General features: G+C 43.8%; 1 protein-coding gene across 3 annotated transcripts in view; it reads right to left on the bottom strand.

Annotated features, from left to right (window-relative positions):
- Positions 1-25,086, bottom strand: part of LOC133463907 (regulating synaptic membrane exocytosis protein 1-like) — a 76,448-nt gene extending 51,362 nt beyond the window's left edge. For 2 of the 3 annotated variants that reach the window (XM_061745684.1, XM_061745686.1), the window contains exons 1-11: positions 24,731-25,086; positions 17,264-17,304; positions 14,396-14,509; positions 14,190-14,289; positions 9,287-9,410; positions 7,211-7,228; positions 5,109-5,155; positions 2,815-2,930; positions 2,593-2,723; positions 1,634-1,805; positions 700-853 (exon numbers count right to left, since the gene is read on the bottom strand). In XM_061745684.1, the coding sequence (XP_061601668.1) occupies positions 700-853; positions 1,634-1,805; positions 2,593-2,723; positions 2,815-2,930; positions 5,109-5,155; positions 7,211-7,228; positions 9,287-9,410; positions 14,190-14,289; positions 14,396-14,509; positions 17,264-17,304; positions 24,731-25,046 (1,333 nt within the window). In that variant the 5' untranslated portion in view covers positions 25,047-25,086. The remainder of the gene's footprint in view (positions 1-699; positions 854-1,633; positions 1,806-2,592; positions 2,724-2,814; positions 2,931-5,108; positions 5,156-7,210; positions 7,229-9,286; positions 9,411-14,189; positions 14,290-14,395; positions 14,510-17,263; positions 17,305-24,730) is intronic. The other variant, XM_061745685.1, reaches the window with a different exon arrangement.
- Between the last annotated feature and the right edge of the window lie 920 nt (positions 25,087-26,006).

The following is a 26,006-nucleotide window of genomic DNA, read 5'->3' as shown; positions in this document are numbered from 1 at the left end:
TTCACAACCATCCACAGGCATTCAAAGCCATTCACAGACATTCACAGGCATCCACGGGCATTCACAGCCATCCACAGGCATTCGCAGCCATCCACAGGCATTCACAGGCATTCACAGCCATCCACAGGCATTCACAGGCATTCACAGGCATCCACAGGCATTCACAGCCATCCACAGGCATTCACAGGCATTCACAGGCATTCACAACCATCCACAGGCATCCACGGGCATTCACAGCCATCCACAGGCATTCGCAGCCATCCACAGGCATTCACAGGCATTCACAGCCATCCACAGGCATTCACAGGCATTCACAGGCATCCACAGGCATTCACAGCCATCCACAGGCATTCACAGGCATTCACAGGCATTCACAACCATCCACAGGCATTCACAGCCAACCACAGGCATCCACAGGCATTCAAAGCCATTCACAGGCATCCACGGGCATTCACAGCCATCCACAGGCATTCGCAGCCATCCACAGGCATCCACAGGCATTCACAACCATCCACAGGCATTCACAGGCATTCACAGGCATTCACAGCCATCCACAGGCATTCACAACTGTCCACAGCCATCCACAGCCATCTACAGGCATTCACAACTGTCCACAGCCATCTACAGCCATCTACAAGCATCCACAGCCATCCACAGGCATTCACAACTGTCCACAGGCATCCACAGGCCTGGACATACGCTGCAGTTTCTTGCCCGGAGCGTCTGTGGGTGTGTGGCGTCGTGGCAGGTACGGGGAGGCTCGGGGCAGCGGGATAGACGAGACATCGTGGGTTTGGAGCGGGTACCAGTGAGGCTTGTCGTCAAGCAAGGCCGTCTCCAGCTCGATCAGGATCTGTCTCAGCCAGAGAGGAAGCAGAGCTGTAGATAAGAGCTGGCTCGGTCAGTGAGGGAAACTAACACCTGAACAGGACCCTTTTAATTACTGTGAAGATGCTTTGGGATTATTTTGCAAAAGGTAACTTAATCGAGTCAGAAAAGGAAAAACAAAGGAAACTATTAAACGAACTATGACGGTGATAAAACTCACATGATTTTTTTTCTCTCTGACATTGAGTTTTCCTTATTCTAAAGCTTGAATTATGGTTCCGCGTCAAAACGACGCTGTGCCTACGGCGTGTGGTACGCGTCGACGCAGACCACACGCCGTCACTGACGTCGTCACTGACGCCGTCACTGACGCCACCTCCCAAAAATTGTAACTACGCGTCGAGGCAACGCAGACCAAACGCAGACGAGAGCGCTGTGATTGGTTCGCCTGGAAGTAACGCATTTCCAGTTTGAAGCAGTCGTGAACTTTCAGTGCTCTTTTCTTCGTGTATGTGTGATTTTTTTGGTTTTGGTTTTTTGCACAATAGTTGTCCTTATCTCTTTGATTCACTGTGACCGGAAAAAGTCGGATAAACCATTTTGGAAAAGATCGCAAATTAGCGGTCGCGGGGGGTACTGCACCGCAGAGAAATGGAGTGACGGAGAAGTCTGAAGGGTTCACAACGGCGTCACGGCGACGGCGTGTGCACGGCGTCGATTTGATGCAGAACCATAATTCAGGCTTAAGAGTACAATAACAAGGTGTTTATCATAATGAATAAATAAGCAGAAAGTGTTTTTTTACCTCCCCCATGAAGGTGCTGTCCTCCTCGGGCGACCGGGGTTGGTCCCACACGGTCAGCTCCAGCATGTGATTGCGAAAATCCCTTCGATGGACGTGAGTGTAGACGAATGTCTGGTTCCACTTGGGCTCACAGGTCCTCTTCACTGCTCTGGTCCTTCGTTTACTCTTGTCGCTGTGTTAATCCATACAGATGTACACTGGATTGTACCGATTGTATGAAAAATATGAGATTTAAAGCTAAATTTCATGAACCTGAAACCTTTTAAAGGTCTCCAATTCATCTAAATCAGGGGTCGGCAACCCACGGCTCTAGAGCCGCATGCGGCTCTTTAGCGCCGCCCTAGCGGCTGCTGGAGCTTTTTCAAACATTTTTGACCTTGTTTTTCCTTTTTTTCTTCTTTTTTTCCTTTTTTTCTCTTTTTTTCCTTTTTTTCCTTTTTCTATTTTTCTTCTTTCCCTCCTTTTTTTCTTCTTCTTTTTTTTTGACTTTTTTCACTTTTTTTTCTTCCTTTTTCCTTTCCTTTTTAATCTGGACATTTCGACTTTTTTCTCGACATTTTGACTTTTTTCTCGACATTTCAACTTTTTTCTCGAGATTGTACTTCAACATTAATCTCGACATTTCGACTTTTTTCTCGACATTTTGACATTTTTCTCGAAGTGCATAATGAAAAAAAACATCTTCCCCCAGTTATAACTAATATAGATACATGCAGCATGTGTTGCCTTAATTCTAAGGCTTATACATACAAGACTTTTCATTTTTTGCGGCTCCAGACATATTTGTTTTTTGTGTTTTTGGCCCAATACTCTTTCAACATTTTGGGTTGCGGACCGCTGATCTAAATCTATCCTGGATTTGTGTTTTGGCGTAATGAGCGAAAATCAAGTCTTTATTGCCTAACATACTGTTTTATTTTTAATCAGCAGGACTCCCGCTGAAGTGCTGGGCTGCCTACCTGCGGTCAGGGAGGAAGTACATTTTCACGTAGGGGCTCCTGGGCCGCCCGTCAGGCCGGAGAGGAAGCTCCACAGCTTGAAGCACGTTGACTATCAGCTGGTGACCTACTTTGTCGTACCACAGCTTCACCTTGGAGAGAAGCACACAAACACATTTGATGCCAAGTGCTCATTTTAAACACACCGAGGCAGCTCATTACAGTCGCGGCACACACACTTACTGAGAGTTGCCCTGGCATTAACTGTGGAGCATCTTGGAGCATCCCAGGACTGGAGGGAGACAGGACATTTAAGGATGGTCTCTCCATCTTCTGGGACTCAAAAGAACTGGAACCTGCTAGGATGACAAAAAACACAGAAGGAACATATGATATTAGATTATACGTAAATCCTAAATTATGTCAACTTGTAGTATTGAGAAAAACAGCTCAACCAAAGAGTCAGGATGATTAATGATGATGATGTTGTCCTACTTTGACACCATTGGCAGTAATGGGGGCTCATACGACGGATTATCTACAGTAACCATTTAAAAACAAACCCATTACTGCCAACAGATCCGAAATATGTTAGTTCATACTAGTCATTCCCACACAAGCACACGAGGGTGCTGTTTGATGAAAAAAAAAAATTCACACACGTCGCTGTGAGATTTGAATTAATTGTCAACTTGAAAGCAATCTTTCGTTGTACTTATCTTCACATTTAAACAAACTGCCTAATGTTCTAAGGAACGTGTCTTTTTCTTCCCAAAGAGTTAGGTGGGAATATAAAAACTACCAGAATATCACCACGAACCGCTTCTAAAGTCTCGCTGAATATAAAACATGAATTCAATGTTCAGTTTCCAACTGGTAGTTTTTCAATACAGTTCAGAGGAAATTAATTTGAAGTAGAAAACGTCAGATTTCTGGGACCTTAAAATATCACAAAAAGCCTCTTTAAATAGGAATTATTCGTTGCTTTTGCCCTTTTCAGACACGACAGGCAACATCAATGGCTTCATCAATCTGCTAAAACAACAGTCTTTTGTCATTTAGACACTGATCATGTTAACTTGAATACTTCTCATTTACAATTCACATCAAGCTAAGAAGCGATCAATGTTGTGCAACACCAAATGAACACTATTGGGGGCAGTAGAAAGTATTTATACTTTCATCAATGTTCTCGTTCAGTTAGCTCCGGCCCTGTGAAAACAACCAGTTGGTGTAGCACCTAACCACCAAAACAGAGGAGGAAAGTGTAACACATATGTTACTGGTTCCAACCAAGCCACTAATCTTATAAAAAACACACCATGGAAACACATTTTTGAAGCCAACACCTTCAGTAGCTGTCAGATTAATTTAAAAGTAGTACATGTCTGAAACGGACTTTAGCTATACCTTTTATCCTTTTATTAGACTGTATTCATCCAATCATCAAACCCTAACAAAAATAAATTTACCTTTGATGTAATATTATTGTCTAATAAAACATTTGCTTTCAAAGTTAAATAAAGTTATGACCATGACAATTGTAGTTTGATGAATTATAAAACTTCTGGGTGTCATTTTGATTTGATTCCTAAGTGCAAAGTAAACAAACAAAATGGCAGATAGGAGATATCTAACTCAAATGCAACTTTGATGTACCGCTCCGACTCTGGGGAAGGAAGCAACCCACCAAAAAAAGCTAATTTCAAGTATAAACATCATATAACAGGCAGTCAAGTCCGTTGACCCAGTATCTTACATAGAAATATAAGCTAAAGAGAAAAATGCTTCAGTTGATCTACGGTTAAAAATGTTAACAAACAAATACAAAACCTGCTTACACAGGTGCTATCCCGCTAGTGATTCAGAAACGCCAAAGGTAAGCGAGCTAATGCCATTTATTTGTCAACCTGAAGGCTAGCTACTACTGTGATTGTGTCTTCTGCCTTCCACTTGCTGGTTTTCTGTGAAGAACTAACAGCGTAGTTTGATATTGCACGCTGATCGATGAGCGCTTCTGTTCACTCAGCTCATTTTATTGATTTAGTAAGAATTATATTGACAATTGTAACTAGCTGTCTCAGCTAACCTGCATATCTTACTATTGTGCTTAGCTAGCTACTTATCTTAGCCAACTTGCTAAGCTGATTATAAGTTGCTAAAAATAAAAATAAGTTGTCTTCGATGATTTAATTATCTTGCTAAATATTGCTTATTTATCTATCTATCTCAGCTTTCCCAATTTTGCTTAGCAATTTGTCCTAGTTAACTCGCCCATCTTGCTATATTGCTTGGCTAATTATCTATCTACACCTGTCAATGATATAAAATTGCAGAATATTATTTTAATATCTAATCTTATATCTAATCTTATTCTACAGAACAATGACCAGTTGACTCCACTTATTACATTTTTACAATTTAGTTTCTGTACAGTATCCAGAAATGTTCTGCCCCTTGCAAGACTACTTGTATGTAAACAGAATAGGCATTACAATACCACAAAAATCGCAAGACATCTTAGAGGAGATACCTACTAGATTCTAATGGAGGGTGGGACGTGTCGGGGATTCTTGGGATATCACTGAAAAAGAAACAACAACACATCAGTCGCTCTCATGCTGGCATCCAAGTCAAGGATGAAACAACATCCGGAATAGAACTTAATATCAGGCATGCATGCATATTCATATATGTTTAAAGCAGCTCTTACACCAGAACAAAGTTCTTAAGATGTTCAGATGAAAGTACCGTGTGATTAAAGACATGAAAAAAGCAAGGGGCAAATGCAAATCAAGCTTTTCTTGTGACTGCAGTGTTTCCCAGAATTACACGGATATTTCTGGAGGCCAAATCACGAGTTGGAGTAATAACAGATGATAACCAATGGGTCACTTCTGTCCACACTAACATCTTTTCTCGACCACCACCATCCATGGGAAACACCAGAATCCACTGCAGCAGCTGGATGTGTTATAAGGAAAGCTTGACAATCATTGCAACACTTATCAGTTTAATTTGTCATTTAGTTTTCAAAAAGGGCAAATCTTGATATGCAGGGTTCTTTTGTTGTAAGAATAGTAAGCATTACAGAAAGAGCTCATGTTTGAGATTAATTCTTTGGTCGTATATAAAACAAGCTGATATTTGATAATATTCTCCTTAAAGGTTATTCTTTCTGTCTGACAGCTCAACGCTTATTAGGGCCCGAGCACTGACAGTGCGAAAGCCCTATTGTATCTGTAGGAATTTTTTTTTTCTCGTTTTTCTTCTGACAAAAGGAGGGCCTTTTTGCCCCCCTAAACGTGCCCCAAAACTGACCAAATTTTGCACGCAAGCCAAGCCTGGCGAAAAATTTGATATTTAATGGTTTGCATTAATGGGCGTGGCCTAATGGCTCAACAGCGCCCCCTAGAAAACTTTGTGCCTCAAGCTCCACAATACGGTTTGACGTACATGCACGAAAATCGGTACACACCTGTATCATGTCACAACTTAAAGAAAAGTCTCTTTTCTCGCCGAAAAGTCTCGCCGAAACCGAACAGGAAGTCGGGCATTTTGAATTAATCATGTAATTTTGGCGCAATTTATGACATTCCTTAATGCGGCCCGAACCGTAACGTGCACCCAGGTGTGTTATACATCAAAATGTGTGTCTACATCCTGCGACGATGCGCATTACTTTTCTCAGTCAACAGCGTTACCGTGGCGACGATAGAATCGTGGGTGGTGTTATCGGACTCAGTTTTGAGTCCTTGAACATAATTGGTGCAAATTCACCCGCCCCTTCTTCTGATTGGTCGATATTAGACAGTCCCTATTTTCTGCCATAACTTTTGAATGGTTTGACATAAAGAGTCGTGGGTGGTGCCACCGGACTTAGTTTTGAGTCCTTGACTTTTATCGGTGAAAATTGCATGCGCAAGGGCCCGTTCATCGCTGCTTGCAGCTTTAATTTTCTCCTTTTATTCTTAGAGAGAAAGCACAAGAAAATATAATTTTTTTTGAACCGGAGTGTCCATTGAGTAGTGGGTAGAGTCAGGTTGCTGGATCAATCCCTAGACACAGAACCCCACAATGGCCCCACTTGGCAGCTGCTCGTAATGCCGGTCACCAGATAAATGGTGACTATTGGCTGATCTGGTGATCCGCTGTGGCCTCTAAAAAGGAGAGCTGGATGAGATTGCTATCTTCAGATTTCAAATTCCAATATTAAACTGATAAGTGTTTGGTGTACCATTGGTTGCCTTGGTGCTCATTGCAAAATCAAAATGACATGAAAAAAAGAAAGCTTGTTTTGTGGTTACAGGGGAATTCTCAGTGCCGTGTTTGACTTTAGGAGCTTTAGATTTTTCTGCACAGAGATCTTAGAAGCCTGTAAAAGTGTCTACGATGCTAAGATGATGGATGTTTCCCAGCAGCCATTTTGCATCCCATCACGAGAAGTCGTACTTTAATTTATACCATGTTGGGGGACACGAAGCAGCTATTTTGACCAAAGTCTACTTCCATCAAATGGTGTCCATGTAAAACTCAGATTGGTTCATTAAAGGATACAAAATGGCATCAGTAAATCCAAAATAGGTTATTTAGTTATAAAAGGATAAAGGGTTCCTATTAAAAATAAAAGATTACTTACTGATATTTTCTATACACCCTTCGTGAGTGTTTGGAGAGAAATTAATACATTCAACTTTATTTCTATCAATGAGTTTGAATTCAACAGCTTTAATAGCGAGTATTTACTATGAAATACATCGATCCTTAGCACATAACTTAGCAAAACAAGAAATGAAAACAGGCACAACATTGTTGTTTAGTGTTCTACATTACCTGAGGTCACCTGAACAAAGAATTCTTAAATTTCTTTATTCTCAGTAAGAACAACATTTTTTATGTTTGAGCGGCGGCGGCCTTTGTCTTCTGTTCAAGGGCTCTTGCCCACGCAGTGCTTTGGTTTAAAATAAAACACTTTTCTCTGGATGTCCTGCATTTTGGTCCTCCCCACCCATGATTAATAGTCTTTGATTATTATATTTTTTTATTTTTTACTCAGGAGATGGGCAGCTACCAGAAGCAGAGGATTGACTAATCCTCTATTGACTAAATGCAACAAAAGAATCACTTATTCTATCTTTAAAAAGAAATGTATTAATACATAGCAAGTTCCTACTATATTTAGTTTGTAAGAAACATTTTGTTGTTCGTTTTTGGTTTAACCTTTGATTTACCTTAAATTTTTCAACAAAACTTTGATGATGGATGAACTTTTATGATAGCAGGATTTCTCCTAATCGGAGGGGGGGGATTCCTGGTCTACCGACAAACGCGTAAGTCGTCGACACCTGTTTTGGCACTTTCAGAGCTGCCGGACATGGCTGATGGGATAAGCACGGCTATCAACACTCAGACTTTAACGCTGGGGGAGCAAAGCCGTAAGCTGGATGCGATTATGGAACAGAATCGCACGCTGGCGGCGGTCTTTGAGCTCATTGGCAAGATGGAGAAGACCTTGGAGAAGTTGGAAGCTCGGCTTGGTGGGAATTGATCACAAATTCGTCTGTTTGGAGTCGCCATTGATGAACCAGAGCCTAAATGCAGACGGAAAATTACTGTCTGTCTGTCTGTCTGTCTGTTTGCAATATAATTGTTGATTCTATAATCTGGGCTTGACAGGGCGGTTTGGCCGATCGCTCTAGTCACAATCTCCCTGGTGGAATGTAAACAAGGGACTCTGCCCCCACTAACCCTCCCCTCTCCCACGAACACCTGTGGACCTGTTTTCAGAACTGACCGAGCCGACTGATAACATCAAGGACATTGGCTGAGGAGCAGCTCTGAGCGAAGTTCATGGACTTACCGCTTAAACACACACTTGCTGATAACCACACCTCCCTCATTCTCAACGCCTTCCTCGGCTCCCCTTTAGCCCCCCCCCAACGCAGTCTCTGGGTTTCGAGCGCCACGAAGCCGCGGCGATCACCTGGATGTGCTGTGCCGTAAGTTTAAATTTGTAAGAATTTTTCTGGTTTGGATAAAAAAAAATTCTTGTCTTTTTATTTTGGGTTGGCATAGAGGTCTCAGAAGTTCATGGATGAAAAATGACACATTTTAAGGGGTTAAGATAGATAAATAAAATAAGATAGCCGACCGCCTGCAAGGAATTCTGAAATACTTCCTTCTTACATCCAAATTCACTTTTACATTTTTAATCCAAATATCACTACTTGGTATGTGAGTGCAGTCGCAGTCTCCGATCAAGAGACCATATACACATTTAAGCTTAAATAAAGACAAATCAGACTTTCACAGCAGCACCTCTCATCTGCTGCCTTAAAGTGTGTGTTAATGACCAACTTTTTTCAAGGAATTTACCACAATTTTGCTTCCTATTGTTTCATAGAGTATACGAGCAGTTTAATTCGTAATGATACATGCACGTGTTTTTTAAGGGGGGGGGGGGACATGTGGGGCAGCAGGGAACTTGTTGGTGGTAAAGCCCAGCGGCAGGTGGGTGCTCCTGATCTGTAACTGGTTTCTAGTGCAGGTGTATTGGTCTCATGGCCTGAATACAGAAGTGTGTCCCTGCTCTCTGCCTGAACAAGTGCTAAACTCAACACAATCAAACTGCTAACTGACACAAGAGACTACAAAGAGTGAGTATTCTGTTAAATTACACACATACAGTGTATAGATGATTTCTGTTCCAACTTACCCAATAGGCCTGGACACAACCAGTTCCACTTGAGGCTCAGCTTGAGACTCCAGGATGATGTTATAGACTTCCTTCATCGTCGCCCCTGGTAACAGCTTCCCGTTCCACTGTAAAACCTCATCCCCTGAAAGCAGACATCCATGTACAGAACATGTGTCCTCGTTTGTGATTGTGCTTTTGCAGGACCACACTCAAACAGTCCCACATTAAGGCTGCGTAGTTGGTCCAGAGCTCACTGACTCCAAGCTAATGTGAAATACAGTTAGTTGTCATTTCTGGAAATGTGAGGAAAATAGGACAAGGCTGAGTGTAAGAAGGCTCAGCATTGTGGTGCGGTGCATGTCCATGGAAGGAACGTGTCACCAAATTCCAGCTTCCGGACTTCACAAACTTCCCAAACAAGTTCAAACTATAGATGTGGAAAGAAACAACCAACAGAAAAACAGACATCACAAACCATTTTTACGCTTGTGTGAGTTGGTTTATCTGGTGATTCAAAGAGGGAATATTTTAGAAAACTAGTGATGGGAAAACCTTTAATGCCTCGACAAAAGATGTCAGTCACACGACGTACCAAAAAGACACACATCTGCTTTTCCTGTAGGAACCGATTCCCATTGGCAACGATGGAGCGGGCACAGCAAGACAAGTGCCTTCTATAACTCCTCAACAACTGGACTAATTACCCAAAAGGTTTGAAGTCACTCCTCCTCAGAAATCTGAGTTATCAACCTCTCAGAAAAGCCCTTTAGACAATGTTCGGCTCCATATTTTAGGGGTTTACCTTGCAACATTCAAGTCTTTTTTCAATAAAGAATAGTTGCAGAAATAGACAAGACTAAGAAGGTTCTGGTCATTCGTCCCCCTAAATCTTGGAAGGACACGAGAGGAGAACATTTCTGTAATGGAGATGCAGCCAGTCTGCGCATGAGGGTGCTTTGAAATAACCACAGGACAAAAATGGCTCTTAGGCGTGAGAAAAGGAAATATTCTGGACATAAGTTCCTTTATGAGACGTTCACCACAACAGAGAACATTAACAAGGGGCACTCAAGCAGGTTATGCTGTACTGGACTGGCAAATAGATTAATTCTCTGTGGTTGCAGAGTTCAGAGTTGAGCAGCCAGAGGAACCTGCTAAGATCATTCACGATTGTTACACATGGTCCAAAGGTCCTTTTATGTGTATACGAGTTTCTGCCCAGTGAAAATAACGGGGATCTCAACTCAACTCGATCTTTATTTATAAAGCACAGTTTAAAACAACCGAGGTTGACCTAAGTGCTGTACAGTTAAAAGCAGCTGAATAATGTCGCTTTTCCACTAGTACCTACTCAGCCCGACTCGCCTCTACTCGGTTTGTTGCCTTTCCACTAGGGGTCTAATGTGCCGAGCAGATACTTTTTCTGTAACTATTCTGCCGAGGTGAAGAGGTGAAGAGGGAGCTGAGCCGAAAGGCAAAGCTCTCAGTTTACCGGTCGATCTACGTTCCCACCCTCACCTATGGTCATGAACTCTGGGTCATGACCGAAAGAACGGGATCCCGGATACAAGCGGCCGAAATGAGTTTCCTCCGCAGGGTGGCGGGGCGCTCCCTTAGAGATAGGGTGAGGAGCTCTGTCACCCGGGAGGAGCTCGGAGTAGAGCCGCTGCTCCTCCACATCGGAAGAGCTGGAGGAGGTGTCCGGGGAGAGGGAAGTCTGGGGATCCCTGCTCCGACTGCTGCCCCCACGACCCGGACTCGGATAATGCGGTGGACAATGGATGGATGGATGGATGGATTCTGCCGAGGTTCCAAGCGGCTGAGTCGGCTGTATCTGACGTCATCACACTACAGGCCACCGATTGGTCGGGCGGTTGGCCAGTCAGAGTCAGGATGTGAGATCATTTCAAGAGCGAGTTGTGGCTTCTTGTTCATTTTTTTCCTCAAATTCTGAGGTGGAAACCTTCTTAACCCTTGTACTGTCTTTGGGTCAAAATTACCTAATTCTCCTATCCTTCTTTCCTACCTTCTTTCCTTCCTTCCTTCCTTCTTTTCTCCCTTCCTTCTTTCTTTCCTTCCTTCCTTCTTTTCTCCCTTCTTTCCTCCCTTCCTTGCTTCTTTGCTCCCCTCGTACATTCTTTCCTTGTTTTCTCCTTTCCTTCCTTCCTTCCTTCCTTCCTTCCTTCCTTCCTTCCTTCCTTCCTTCCTTCCTTCCTTCCTTCCTTCCTTCCTTCCTTCCTTCCTTCTTTTCTCCCTTCGTTCTTTTCTCCCTTCCTTCCTTCTTTCCTCCCTTCCTTTCTTCTTTTTCCCTTCCTTCCTTCCTTCCTTCCTTCCTTCCTTCCTTCCTTCCTTCCTTCCTTCCTTCCTTCCTTCCTTCCTTCCTTCCTTCCTTCCTTCCTTCCTTCCTTATTTCCTTCCTTCTTTTTTCCCTTCCTTCCTTCTTTCCTTCCTTCCTTCTTTTCTTTCTTCCTTCCTTCTTTATTTTCTTCCTTCCTTCTTTTCTTCCTTCTTCCCTTCCTCCTTCCTTGACCTGAAGACAGCACAAGGGTTAAACCTGGTGGCTGAGGAAAATATCCAGAGAGAGCTAGATGAGGCCATGAGGAATGAAAAAATATACCAGGAGCTTCCTCAGTCCATGTCTGCTCAAGGCTACAAACGAACATTTCAGCAGCGCCGAGACAAGCTGAAAAAGTTAAAAGGCGATTATCGTGCGGTGAAGGACCACAATAGCCAGAGTGGGTCTTCTTCGTTTGTGTTGCACAATCAAGTACGTTACAGCAGCTTCGCTCCAACCCTCCTACTTCTGATCTGGGCATTGAAAAGAAACGAGGGCAAGGCCAGTCGAGTCAGGCTGATTAGGTACTAGTGTCAAAGCGCCATAAAAGATCTAAAAGGGATTGTGCACCCCATCAGGTAAACTGCTCCTGAAGTTTAGTTCTGCTCACTCAAATCAATATGCGTGAATGGTTTGGGCATGGGGTCGCCTTGAATGACGACAAGGAGCCCAACAATGCAGTGTGTTTTCAAGAAAAAGCGGCAGTGGCAGTAAATCATGAGCTGGTCAATGCACTCATTCGTCTCCGTCCCCAATCTGTCATAAGTCAGAAATCAAATTTCGATCCCCTCCAGCACTGATTAGACAACAAAACCTTGCACGCGTGGAAGGGCTTCCCATGCTGATGTCTCGCGGAGAGCAGGGCTCTGTAATGTGTGTGCTTGTTTTCCTATTTCGGAGCTTTTAAATGCCGCAACCACAAGGGATGAATCTTTCCCTGAGAATACAACTGACTCATGTTATGCCTTAGTGCCGTCTCAATGTACGGCAGAAATGAAGTGTCAGAGTTCTGATGTCACGTTGTTGCAGTGAGAGACTACAATAATGGCACTTTTCCACTAGTACCTACTTTGCTCGACTCAACTCGGCCTGGTTTCTTTTCCATAACAATTCAGCACCTGGAGCAGAAGTAGGAGGTTGGAGTGAAGCTGCTGTGACGTATTTGATTGTGTATCTAAACGAAGAAGACAACAACACTAAAGATGTAGAACCTGGAGGAGATGATAGATGTGCTGCTGGATCAGTGACTTGTGTTTGATATCAAGTTAAAAAATGAGAGTTAAAGAAGCTTCAAGCGGCAACGCTTTTCTTTGTTTGTTTGTTTGCTGCGCTGCTGAAAAGTCAGCTGGAGCCGTGAGCAGCTATGAAGTGACAGAGCTCCTGGTAGATCTAGTCGTTCCTTATCGCCCGTCTAGATCCCCTTTTCTCTCCTCAGCCACCAGGTTTATGAACATCTGACCCTCAGAGTTGGATCATGAAACAGACTTTTGCTGCCATTGCCTGTTGAATAAAATTAACAAGAAGCCGCAAGTCGCTCTTTCTCTGATTTCCTCCTCCTGACTCAGACGTCTGACTCCAACCCCCCGACCAATCGGTGGCCTGTAGTGTGATGATGTCAGATACAGCCGACTCAGCAGCTTAGAACCTCGGCAGATAGCTGGGTGGGAATTCATGAAAATTGTGCACTTGGTGACACGTTTTTGATATTTGACATGGTGTTAGGTATGGACGTAAGGTTTTCAAAAACCATCAAACCACCAAAAACCAAATTGGGACGGCCCCCTAGTGGCCGGTTTGCAGAAAATTTTAAATTAATCAATAAGCGAGGGGATAGAGGCAGGGATTGTAGGTGTTAAGTGAGTTTAAACATGCACACCTGATGTTTTTTTGTGTGTTATTTTAATAAAATCCTATTCTTTCACTGTGACTTAGTTCTGAGGTTCTGTTCATCTTAAGCCTGAAGGAAGGCCACTGTTCTCACCCAGTGAAATTATTGACACTACTGTCCAATAAACAGAAAATTGCATACCTTGGGGGTGAAATGTGAAATGTGAAATTCTATGTGACTTAATTCTAGAGATATGGAGTTTTTTGGGCAAAAAAATGACCTTGAAAATTAAATTTGACCTTCAACATGACCTTGAAATAGGAAATTTATCTCAGAATTGAATTCCTAGCACCAAAAAAGTAGATAAAGTGACAATATACAACAATCTAGAGAAGCTGAGATATGACCTGTGGTCTTTTTGGCGGGAGCCATTTTGAATTTTCTGCAAACCGGCCACTAGGGGGCGTCATCATTTGTTTGCAGTGGTTTTTGAAAACCTTATGTCCATAACTAACACCATGCCAAATATAGAAAACTTGTCATCAAGTGCACGATTTTCATGATTGTTGACATATTCCCTCCCAGCTAAGAGTAGTTACAGAAAACGTATCTACTCGGCACGTTAGACCCCTGGTGGAATAGCGCAAAGGCGAGGCGAGGCGAGTCGGGCTGAGTAGGTACTAGTGGAAAAGAGCCATAATAGTATGGCAGACGAAGAAGGAGGTTTTTCCAGTCACTGGCGTGATGTTGCGCTGTACCTGCTCTGAGATGTCCCACCACGTCTGCCAGGCTTCCCTTCTTGACTTTTGTGATGAAGGCACCTAATCTCCCTGACTCTGTCACCCGACCTCCCACCACCTGAAGACAAACAGATGGACGTGAGCCGCTGGGGAAACAGCCAAAATGACTCTGACAGGTAATCTAAAGAGAAAATCTCCACTACACGCTTTGGTAAGACCCCGACCTTCAACCCGAGCAACGCGCCAGCTTCTTTTGGCATGCTGGCACTCCTCTTGCTGAGGGTGATTTGTCCTATCAGATGGTCTCCCTCCTTGGATGGTTGCCAGGTGACAGGATGCTGCAGCAGGAGACGGAGATGCAAAGATGATTAGTTTCACACGGAACCCAGAAATGTACACGTCCTCATGCTTGCATGAGTTCTGAAAGGCTCTTCTAGCTCTGGTTTATCGTTGTTTTCTGTTAAAAAAAATGTTTCCTGTAAATATATGGTCATAAAAATGAACTCTACTGAAGATTTGATGAACTGCAGCTGAACAGACATTAGCATTGTGTTCCAGAGGCCAAACACGAACTACTATCGACCCATTTGGAAAAACAAAAAGTATTTTTATTTTTAGATTTGTACAACTGATGTAATACAATCATTAGAGAAAAAAGACATTAGTTTACAAAGACGACAGAAATCCCTGACAATGGTCGTCCCAGCTGGTCCCCAAGATGAACTATGCAGGAATTACACCTTACAGTAAATAAAACAACAACCAAATGCATGTAAACACATCAGAAAAATGCCATGTTAACAGAGTTGGGTAGTAACGAGTTACATTTACTCCGTTACATTTACTTGAGTAAGTTTTGGGACATTTTGTACTTTTAGGAGTAGTTTTTTACTTTTACTTGAGTAGATTTGTGAAGAAGAAACTGTTACTCTTACTCCGCTACATTAGGCTACGTTGAGCTGTTACTTTTCTTTTATCCCTTTTATCCACGTAAATCTCATGACATCACTGGGTGATTCTTTGGGAAAAATGTTTGTTTTTGCATGTTTTGTCACATTTACACAGACTCAAACACACACAGAGTTTCTATGAGTTCATGTTTGTTCTAGTTCTGCCTGGTTAAAAAAGAAAAGTACAAAGGCTTTAAATTTTGTGCTATTTGTGTTTAATTTATTTTTTTATTCTGTTATTATTTTATTTAATTTATTATTTATTAAAGTACTTGCATTTACTTTAAGATTATTTTAATTAAAGCTATTTTTATGAATTTTATTTTATTTTATTATTTTATTGATTTAATTTGCCTGAAGATGATTATTTTGTACTTTTGTCTGTTTGAATGGTTGTGTTAAAAAAATAAATCAGACGTTACTCAACAGTTACTCAGTACTTGAGTAGTTTTTTCACCAAGTACTTTTTTACTTTTACTCAAGTCATTATTTGGATGACTACTTTTTACTTCTACTTGAGTCATATTATTCTGAAGTAACAGTACTTTTACTTGAGTACAATTTTTGGCTACTCTACCCACCTCTGCATGTTAAAGACATGAAGGCGGAGCCACTGAAAGTACTGAATACTAGAAGCCTTGTATTTGTAGAAGTCACATTGCCCCACCAGGTGCTATAAATCACTCCGTACAAGTGAAGAAGAGATCACACGGCTGAGGTGTTTTCTTTTCATTCACGACTCGATAATGCTGAAACTACCACCAGATCCGTCATTCGGGCCCCTTTTTAAACCACAGGACGTAACGTCCCGATGAACTTGAATTTTCGAAGAACTGAGGCAGAAAGGTGGGCGGGGCCTGGTCAGATCACTGGAAATGACCAATCAGAGCTCCTCCTTTTACAGGAAACAAATGACACTCTGTATTGTCACACCACTGCTTTGGCAAAAAGGTAAAAACGTGATGCTTTGCTTTGTGAGCCCGTACTGCACATTTAACAATGCTCACAATAATACTTGTAAGAGCGGCACTTTGTCCTCATCATTGTTCGAATAAGATGCTTGTTTTGTTTTTTGTTTTTTTAACTGATCCACACCAGAGTTCCAACGGTTCAACAAAGCAGGTTGGCAGGAACAAGCCTGGCCCTGGTACGTCTATCTGCAGTGGCCCAGAAAGGATACCTACAACGCCAGTACATGTATAAATGCAGCTCTAGTTCCTGTAGTGCAGGGGTCGGCAACCCAAAATGTTGAAAGAGTCATATTGGACCAAAAACACAAAAAACAAATATGTCTGGAGCCGCAAAAAATGAAAAGTCTTGTATAAGCCTTAGAATGAAGGCAAGTAAAATTTTATTTTTCATTATGCACTTCAAGAAAAAAGTTGAAATTTCGAGAAAAAAGTTGAAATTTCGAGAAAAAAGGCGAAATGTCAAGATTAATGTTGAAGTACAATCTTGAGAAAAAAGTCAAAATGTCGAGAAAAAAGTCAAAATTTCGAGAGAAAAGGTGAAATGTCGAGATTAAAAAGGACAGGAAAAAGGAAGAAAAAAAGCAAAGAAAAAGAAAACAGAAGAAAAAAAGAGAAAAAAAGGAAAAAAGAAAAAAAGGAGAAAAAAAGAAGGGAAAAAAAGGAAAAGAAAAGAAGAAAAACATTTTTGAAAAAGCTCCAGGAGCCACTAGGGCGGCGCTAAAGAGCCGCATGCGGCTCTAGAGCCGCGGGTTGCCGATCCCTGCTGTAGTGGAAAACTATAGTGACGGGAAAAAAACCCTACTCATCATAACAGGACGTTTCTGACATACGGAACTGTGTTTTGAACTGTTTTCTTCGTTTAAATGACTGGTTACAGTCACATTACACAGGACTGAAACTACATTTCCTTAATTACAAATATAAGGACGGATACTTTGGAATAACACAAAAAGAAAAACCTGGGTTGGCAGCTTAGCGGCACACGACTGAAGACGTAAGAAAAGTACTTGATTCACAGACTGAAGGAGGTCACATTTACAAGTGTGCCAGGGACACACACACACACACACACACACGGATGTCGTCACATTTACAAACTCCAAACTGCTTTGAGCCACTTTGGAACTCTGGAAGCAGAAAAACCATCAGAAACAAAAAAGTAGCAACTTACATGCCATACGGTGGGGTCGTGGGGGTAGCACTCCCAGTCGCCTGCAACACAGAAGAGACAGTCTGACACACTGAGGATGTAGCAGTAGAGACAACGATGCACACGCACGGCTCACATTGTATACACAACACATACCAGCCTGAGTTCTCTCAAACACAGCTAAACCAAATTTAGGGGCTCTTCAGAAGCCATTTGTTCACAGAGGACAGGGTTAAGTGTATTGAATATTTAAGCCTGAGCTAGAATTAGAAATTTATCACCAAAGCAGCAGGACTGGATCTGAAAAGTAGTCCGCCGAGGCGGCAGCGATACCAAAGGACAGCTAAGCCTTTCAAAAAGCCTCAAATCCCTGGCAGATACTTTCCAGATCAGATGTTGTGGATTTACTCCAGGAGCAACAAAACAGTTGGGCTAAATAAAAACCTGGTTAAATGAAGACTTCATGCAGATGGTCGGTAACTCCAGCTTAAGTCTAACTTTTCTTCAGTACTTTACTGCACTGTAACTCTTCCCATTTTGAACAATGATGTGAAGCACCTTGAGCTGCCTTGATGCTGAAGTTTACTGTACTTCCCTCGCTGTGTTTTTCACACTGATTTTACCACAGTTTTCGTTGTTTCATTTTATTTCGGCTATGAAGGAGAATATCTCAACAAAAGGACAGAGCTTGATGCTGGGAACGCTCTCATGACATGAGTGAAATAAGACGAAGGAACCGATATACAACACATGAGCGTTTGTTCATCTTAATCCAAGAAAAAGTTTAGAAACAGCAAGTAAAGGCTCATAAAAACAATGTTAATTAAAGCTGAAAGCAGCGATGAACGGGCCCTCGCGCGTGCAATTTTCACCAATACAGGTCAAGGGCTCAAAACTGAGTCCGATGACACCACCCACGACTCTTTATGTCAAACAATTGAAAAGTTATGGCAGAAAGTAGGAAATATCAGATATTGACCAATCAGATGAAGGAGCCACATGTCTTTATGTCAAACCATTCAAAAGTTATAGCAGAAAATAGGGACAACCAATCAGAAGAAGGGGCGTGGGCGGTACTCAATACCGAGTCCGATGACACCACCCACGACTCTCTATGACAAACCATTCAAAAGTTATGGCAGAAAATAGGGACTATCAAATACCGACCAATCAGAAGAAGGGGCGGGGCTAATTTGCACCAATTACGGTCAAGGACTCAAAACTGAGTCCGATGACTCCACCCACGACTCTCTATGTCAAACCATTCAAAAGTAATAGCAGAAAGTAGGAACTATCAAATATGGACCAATCAGATGAAGGGGGGGGGGGGGGGGGCGCTCTTTTTGGCATATAGCGTTGCCACAGTAACGCTTTTGACTGAGAAAAGTAATGCCCATCGGCGCAGGATTGAGACACACATTTTGATGTATAACACACCTGGGTGCACGTTACGGTTCGGGCGAAGAAATGGCATAAATTGCGCCAAAATTACACGATTAATTCAAAATGGCTGACTTCCTGTTCGGTTTCGGCCATGGCGCCAAGAGACTTTTCTTTAAGTTGCGACATGATACAGGTGTGTACCGATTTTCATGCATGTACGTCAAACCGTATTGTGGGGCTTGAGGCACGAAGTTTTCTAGGGGGCGCTGTTGAGCCATTTTGCCACACTCATTAATGCAAACCATTACATATCACATTTTTCGCCAGGCCTGGCTTGCGTGCAAAATTTGGTGACTTTTGGGGCACGTTTAGGGGGGCAAAACGTCGGAAAAATAAAAGAACGAGAAAAAAAACGAGAATTCCTACAGATACAATAGGGCCCTCGCACTGTAGTGCTCGGGCCCTAATAATGCACAATGATCTTTAGCAGTTATTTTGACTCCCTTTGAATATAAAAAAAGTTTTTGCATGTTTTTCTTTCTATGGGACTGAGCGAAAGATGGAAATCAACAGTCTCTGGTCCCTCCAACAACACTGCATCCAGAACTATCAGGCACCAGCTGCTGGTATAACCACACGGGCCAGGAGATGTCCGGGCTGGAAACAGTTCTCACTGGAAAAGGAGGTTTGAGTCCATGTTCCAGGGTGCTTTCAGACCTGTGGCCCGTTTGTTTTGTTCCCATTCAGGGGCTAAATCGATACAGTTGTTTCGTTTTCCGTTTGTGGCGTTTGTGTTCACAAAGCAACCATCTGTAGCGGTTCAAAGCTGTTAACAAATGCCATGAACCAACTGTTCTCTCATTGGTCAAAATGAACACGGAAGGAGTTTCCTCTTCCCTACCCCGTACCCCCTGGCTAGTTTGTTTCTGTGGTTAATCGCTTGCTGTGTGGATTATATTCTCACTGCCACCGAACCGCTCCAGGTCTAGAATGGAAGTGAGCCGAGACCACCTCTCCTAGGCGATCTGGGCTCGCTTGTTTTGTCCCACAACCGAGCGCGATTGCTGTGTTCACATATACCAAACAAACCGATCTGTAGGGGGAAACGCTCCCTGTTTCGGAACAACTGCTCCAAACGGGACGGATGTGAAAGCACCCCCAGTGTATGTTATGTTTAGGTTGTGCCATTTATCTTGTCCGCACCTCAGCCTAGTTGGTAGAGTGGGATTGTGTGTCTGTAGACGGTACCTGCACTCCCCAGAGAACCAGCTGTACTGCAAGTACCTGCATATTCAAGCCTGTGCTGACCCTACAGTGATTTAGATACCTGGATGCCGCTCAGCCGCTCAGCTGCCATCCCCCACATCTCAGAGCTGACCGGGTCTCTGTCTCGAGCTAAAAAAGGCAACGGCGCCTCACAGCCGGGACCATGTGTTTAAAAGAACGCTCATCCCAAACTTTCGCCTGATGGATGTTGCAGTGGCTGGCAAGCAAACCCTGCGCCGAAAACTATGCCGCGCTTAATTGATGCAGGCTTCCGGTGATAGTAAAGCTCTGACGTAACACACGGGCCCCGGCCGGACGTGTGTTTGCTCTGGACTGTCAGCATCGTAGCTGGTGGCTGTACATCAACGCCAGGTGGAAAATAAGCAGAGGGATGAACGGTGGCTGTGAACGAGTGATTGTTGAGAGACAAAATGAAACAACGGACTTAATCAAGGATTCAATGGAAACTCATGTCACGAATGTTGCACCCGGGGGCCCCTGGACAGCTCAGTGGCTTGAGCGGGTGCCGTTTACAGAGGCCGTTGCCGTCATGCAGGCGGCGCAGGTTCAAGTCCTGGGGCCTCATCTATAAAGCTTGCTTGCGCAGAAAAAGCGCCTGAAAGTTGCGGAAGCCGCCATCTACGCAAAGTCTCGGATCTAAAAAGAAAAAACTAACCGAAAAATCTGCGTATCTTTACGGCAACTAGGACCCTCCCGTAAGAATTTACTTAAGACACGGGGAACTGGCGACGCAGGCTGTGAGGTGGTGAAATGAAGCCAGATTCATGTCATACTCTTAATAATGTCATCACATATCACAACATATAGGCCTATCAGACTTATAATAAAATAGTGCTGATAACGGAGCAGGCGGCGGGGGGGGGGCGGAGGGGGATGGCTGCCGCCGAGCCCACTACTCCACGCTGAAGAGGAAAAAAGAAAGTGTTCTGATTAAAATAAGGAAAGTTGGACTATATAACAATTGTTCATAAGGATAAAGTTTTAAAAAAAATAAAAATTAAAGAAATAGTCCCTTCTCCCCGTGTGTGTCTGCCTGTCATGCACGGGTACGTGCGCTCATGTTGTTACAGCCAGAATTATGGTTCTGCGTCACACCAACGCAGAGACTACGGCGTAGGGTCCGGCGTATGGTGCGCGTCGCCGCGTACCCTACGCCGTAGGCTCTGCGTTGGTGTAACGCGGAACCATAAATCAGCATAGAGCAGCTCTGAGGGGAGACGGGAGGGAGGGAGGGGGGGGGGGGGGGGGGGGGGGCGGGGGCCGCCGTCCCGAGTGTCTTGATGATTTGCTGATCCTACCGTTAGTTTTTAAACTGTAAAAAGTGGGGGGGACAAATACATGATTTTGAAAAGACGGGGGGACATGTCCCCCCTGTTGCGCCGGGGAACTCACGGCGTTTAGCGCAGCAACGGCGTGCTGCCACTCACTCGCTTTATTTTATTGTATAGCCTACTATTTATATACTTATTCTAACTTTTACTGTGACCACCAAATAATGTGGTTTTCCTGTCCTCCACATCATATCTAGGTCTCCGTGAAAGTCAGTGTCACGGTGGCTGCTACTTCTCATTCATTCTGACGCCAAACCATGGATCTGCGCCAAACAGGCTGCAGAAAGCCACTGCGCATGCTCAGCAGGCTCATCCATATGCATTTCTGGGCGTGATAGGAGGCGGATTCAGCTACGCACCCTTCCAGCTGGACTGCGTGGAAGTCTGCGTGCACATGGTTTTATTGATCCGGATTTTTTTTTGCGCACGGCATTTTCGGCTTTTGAGAGTACGTGCACTTTTAGTATGAATTCTACGCACTCCATTTTAAATGAGGCCCCTGGCCTGTTGCCCTTTCCTGCGTATCTTTTCTCTCTCTCTCTCTCTCTCTCTCTCTCTCTCTCTCTCGCTGCGTCCGAAATCCCATACTTCCACCCTAATGAGTAGCAAAAACAGTATGGGAGACTTTTTAGTGCGTCTGAGACATTAGTACGTATACAATAGTATGCGCTATCCATACTCATTCCGGAGAAATTTATTAGTGTGGATTGATGGACACTAGCTAAGCAGAAACTTCCCACAATGCAATGCAGCGGTGTTTGATTGCTAAGTGCTGCGCAGATACTTTGGCAACCAACAAAAATGGAGGATAACGTTACCGGTACCAAGCAAAGCTGCAGCAGCAGCACCACCATCACGCTACCATTCAAATGTGAGTTATTAGGTGTCATTTCGCTTTGGTTTCCATAAGATATTAACCAGGTAAGAATAAAACCACACAGCGCAGGAGAAATGTCATCTTGTTTGGGCCAGGATAAACAGGAAAGAGCGGAGCGGTGCTGCTACTGCTGCTGTGACAGGAGTTGTTACCATGGTAACAACTCCCCCTCCCAACGGCAGGAAGTGCCATGTGTGCTCTGAATAGTACGTCCGAATTAATGCATACTACTGATATTTACTCAAAAGTGTGCCGAACTTAAGTATACTTCTTGAGTATATACTGTTTAGTATGGGATTTCGGACGCACCGTATCTCTCACTCTCTCTCTCTCTCTCTCTTTCTATGCCCATTTCCTGTCCACTAACTTCCATTAAAGGCCACTAGCTCAACAAAGATAATAAAAAAGAGAATGTTGCACATCATGTGACAGCAATCAGTGATGCCACGGGTCTCCTGTGTTGTATGTTTATGTTCACTACCCACGATGTACTACCCAGACACTTTGCTTCTTGTGTTTGGTCTGGATACACACCCAGCAGGAAGTTGGGAGTGTTTGAATGTTTAGGAGCGAGAAGTCACTCTGCTTGGACGTGACAAGGTCCCAGTGTGGTTTGTTGTGTGTTCTCAAGCTTGAGGGCACGGCTGCTTATGTGAGGCCACATGGGGTCAACTCTTGGATTAACCGGGGCCATCGCCCCCCCATCGCGGACACACACTGACTCGCAAGCTTGTTTTCCACGACTGTCTCCCTTCAGGGCCAAGATGAGAACAACAAAGTGTGACACACAGGAAAGCGATCGTATGCACACGCAGTTGTTATCATGCACGCTGGATTACTGCCATTATTTACATTTTTCGTACAGTTTTCATACGTCCGAAAAAATATTGCAGGAGCTACAGAAGTGCAAACAACTAGAGGACAAATATCCAATTCTCCAAGATGCTGTTTTTGTGTAACCCCGTTGATTTCAGGGCATCATATGCAGCGTTAAAACAATTCACCGCAGTTATAAAATATATATATATGTGTATAATAACCAGCCATTTGCTATTTTAGCAAACATTGCAGTTAAATATGAAACGGTTAGGAGCAACGTTACCTGTTCCAATCAGCAGAGAGCCAGAGCTGAAGTGGAGCGATAACTCCACATTCAGATATTTAAGTGGGAGTGTTTATGTTCATAAACACGCTTAGAAGAAATACTGGCCCTCCTGAACCACAACTAATAGTAACTGTTTTAAATCAAGCTGGTAATTGGATCTTATTCAGCATTTTGAGGGTTACATCCTATGGTATACGGTTTCAATGTTATGTTACCTGAGTTGAGGGTGCTGGCCTGCTGTTGAACAGTCATGCAAAAGTTTAAACCCTCTCTTTTTTGAGTAAAAACATAGTAAAACTATATGTAAGAATATATATAACTTTTTTCATCTTCCCATTAACAAAAGTTAAGTAAAAAACACCTTTTTTAAATCACGTGGACAGTACTAAGTTACTTCCTTAGTGGTTCCAAAGGGTTTAAGAGTGTAATTTGTAGTGAGTTGCTGCTGATCATCAGTTCTTGATAAACCAATCATTGGCAGGTGTTCAGAACTCTGTTAAAGCAGATGTTTTAACTGTTTGCTGGTGCTGGAGCATTCAGGTGCGTTAACACAATGCTAGGAGGGAAAGAAAAAAAGCAATGCTCTAAGAAAAGCCGTTCTTGATGCAGAGTAATGGAGTATTCACATGTGCAGAATATTAGGGAAAGCAAATTCAATCAATCAATCCAACTGCCAAAGCTTGGTCAAAACTGGATCACTGATCCAAAGTGAATCGTTGAATCATTATGATAACGGTTCAAAAATAAAAACATCAAGGTTGTTGAATTGCCTCATCAGAGTCCTGACCCCAACCCCGCTGGCACGCTGTGGTGGAACCTTAACAGAGCTCTTTATACAGTCAGTGTCACAAGAACGTGAGACACTGACTGCGTTTACATGCAGTCAATAACCCTTTTAAAACTCGAATATTGGCAATAACCTGAATTTGCACGGTCATGTAAAGACCAATAACCCCTTTGAATAACCCGAATTTGCTCATATTCGGGTTTTTAAAAACCCCAATATGACCCCTGGTTACTCCTTTTAAAACCCGAATATTGGGTCATGTAAACGCCAAACGGAATATCCCCATCAAACGGAACAGGAATTTGTTTTCTGCTCATGCTCTGTTCACAAGGAATCCTGGTCTTTTGAGTCCAGGAAGTTCTTCTAAACACGGAGAAACGCAAGACCAGGAGGAGACTAATCACTTCATAAATGTAATGAAGGATATGAACATTTCTGCATTTGTAGAAGGTAGAAAGTACGGGGATAGCCAGATTTAAAAGAAGGTGAGCGAAAAGTTGCGCGAAGCAGCATTTGTTTTGAATTTGGATACAGGAAGAAGAAGTGGAAATGACAGGAATTGCGTCATGATGTTCTCCGCACGTCGCTGGTTTGATCCAGATATCCCAAATGATTAATTACCATGTAAACGGAATATTCAGAATGTTTCAGTAACCGGAATATTAGCAATAACCCGAATTTTGACTGCATGTAAACCTAGTCTATGACCCATACTCGCCTCTCTCGCTGACACTCTCGATCTCGGCATCCTCACAGCTGCTGTACTCCGGCGTGGTGCCCCCCTCCTCCTCCGAGCTGCTGACGCTGGTTTGCCTCTTCCCTCCGGCCCCCGGCCCTCGTTTCGACTTGTAGGGCCGCGGCGGAGGCGGCCGCAGAGATTCGGACTGATCGGAGCTCAGCGAATCGTTGCGCAGCATGCTCTCAGCCTTCTCCCGCTTAGTCCGCTTGGCCCCGGGCCCCTGGCCAATGGCCGAGCCGGGGCCCGAACCGGCAGGTTCTCTGAGTTCCGGAGGTGGGGCTTGGTGAGTAGCCATGTGCTGCGGCCCCCCAGCCCCGCCCACCGTCCTCTGTCCGGGCCGGGTGCTGTCCCGGACCCCCCCTGCCCCTGCACCGCGACCCTGGGTGGTGACGGAGTGGCCCCTGCCCCCCGGAGGGAGGGGCCCCGCTTGTCGGGGAGGAGCCCCCTCTTCTGTCCGTCGTGCACCCCCTCCCACGGGGTCGTGCTCCAGAGATCGTCCCTTGGCCAACCGCCGGCTCTCCCTGCGCTCCCTGGACTCGCCCCGCAGGTCCCGATCCACGGAGACCTGGGTCTGCAGCCGGGCCTGGCCCGGCCGCCGCTCCCCTCGCCCTGCTCCTCCACCTCCTCGGCCATTTCTCCTGAGGGGGAACCAGCATGGAGGAGAAAAAGAGAATAAAGTCAACAATAATTCTCCAAATACAGACACAAGTAGGGCTCTATTTTACCGCCATTGAAGGTGTATTGTACGGTGGCCGACAAGGGCCAAACGCACTACAACGGCCCTATGCGTCTCAGTTAAGGAAAACGGCTTCAAGTACAGAAACGATTCAAATTCACAAACTCAAAACGAGGTACAAAAAGAGGAACGTGGTGCAGATGAAAAAACGTGCCGCAAAAAAACAAAGACAAATGCAGCATCATCAAACGCTGCAAATAGAGAAACGATACAAAGCACAAAACGATATAAAACAAGAAACCATCTTCAAAAGAAAAACGCTTCATAACCGGTTACATCCATGGTTTAAACATACAGCTGGAACGGTAATGTGATATAATGTGGTTTATATCACTGTACAACGCTGTACAATACGAGACGTTTCTTTATTATATTTTAACGTTACAGTCAGCTGTTCGGTCTCTCTCTTTTTTCAGGCGTAAAAGTAACCGTTAAGATCCCCAACCAGGGCTCAGTTTATCCAAATAACGCCTGTTAAGAAATTTGATCCGATGTTTTCGGAGAAGAGCTGCCGGCTCG

This window comes from Cololabis saira, chromosome 17, assembly GCF_033807715.1.
Source record: "Cololabis saira isolate AMF1-May2022 chromosome 17, fColSai1.1, whole genome shotgun sequence".
In the NCBI taxonomy this organism is placed as follows: Eukaryota; Metazoa; Chordata; class Actinopteri; order Beloniformes; family Belonidae; genus Cololabis; species Cololabis saira.
The sequence above is the reverse complement of the archived record's forward strand: the minus strand, read 5'-3'. Positions and strand labels throughout refer to the sequence as shown.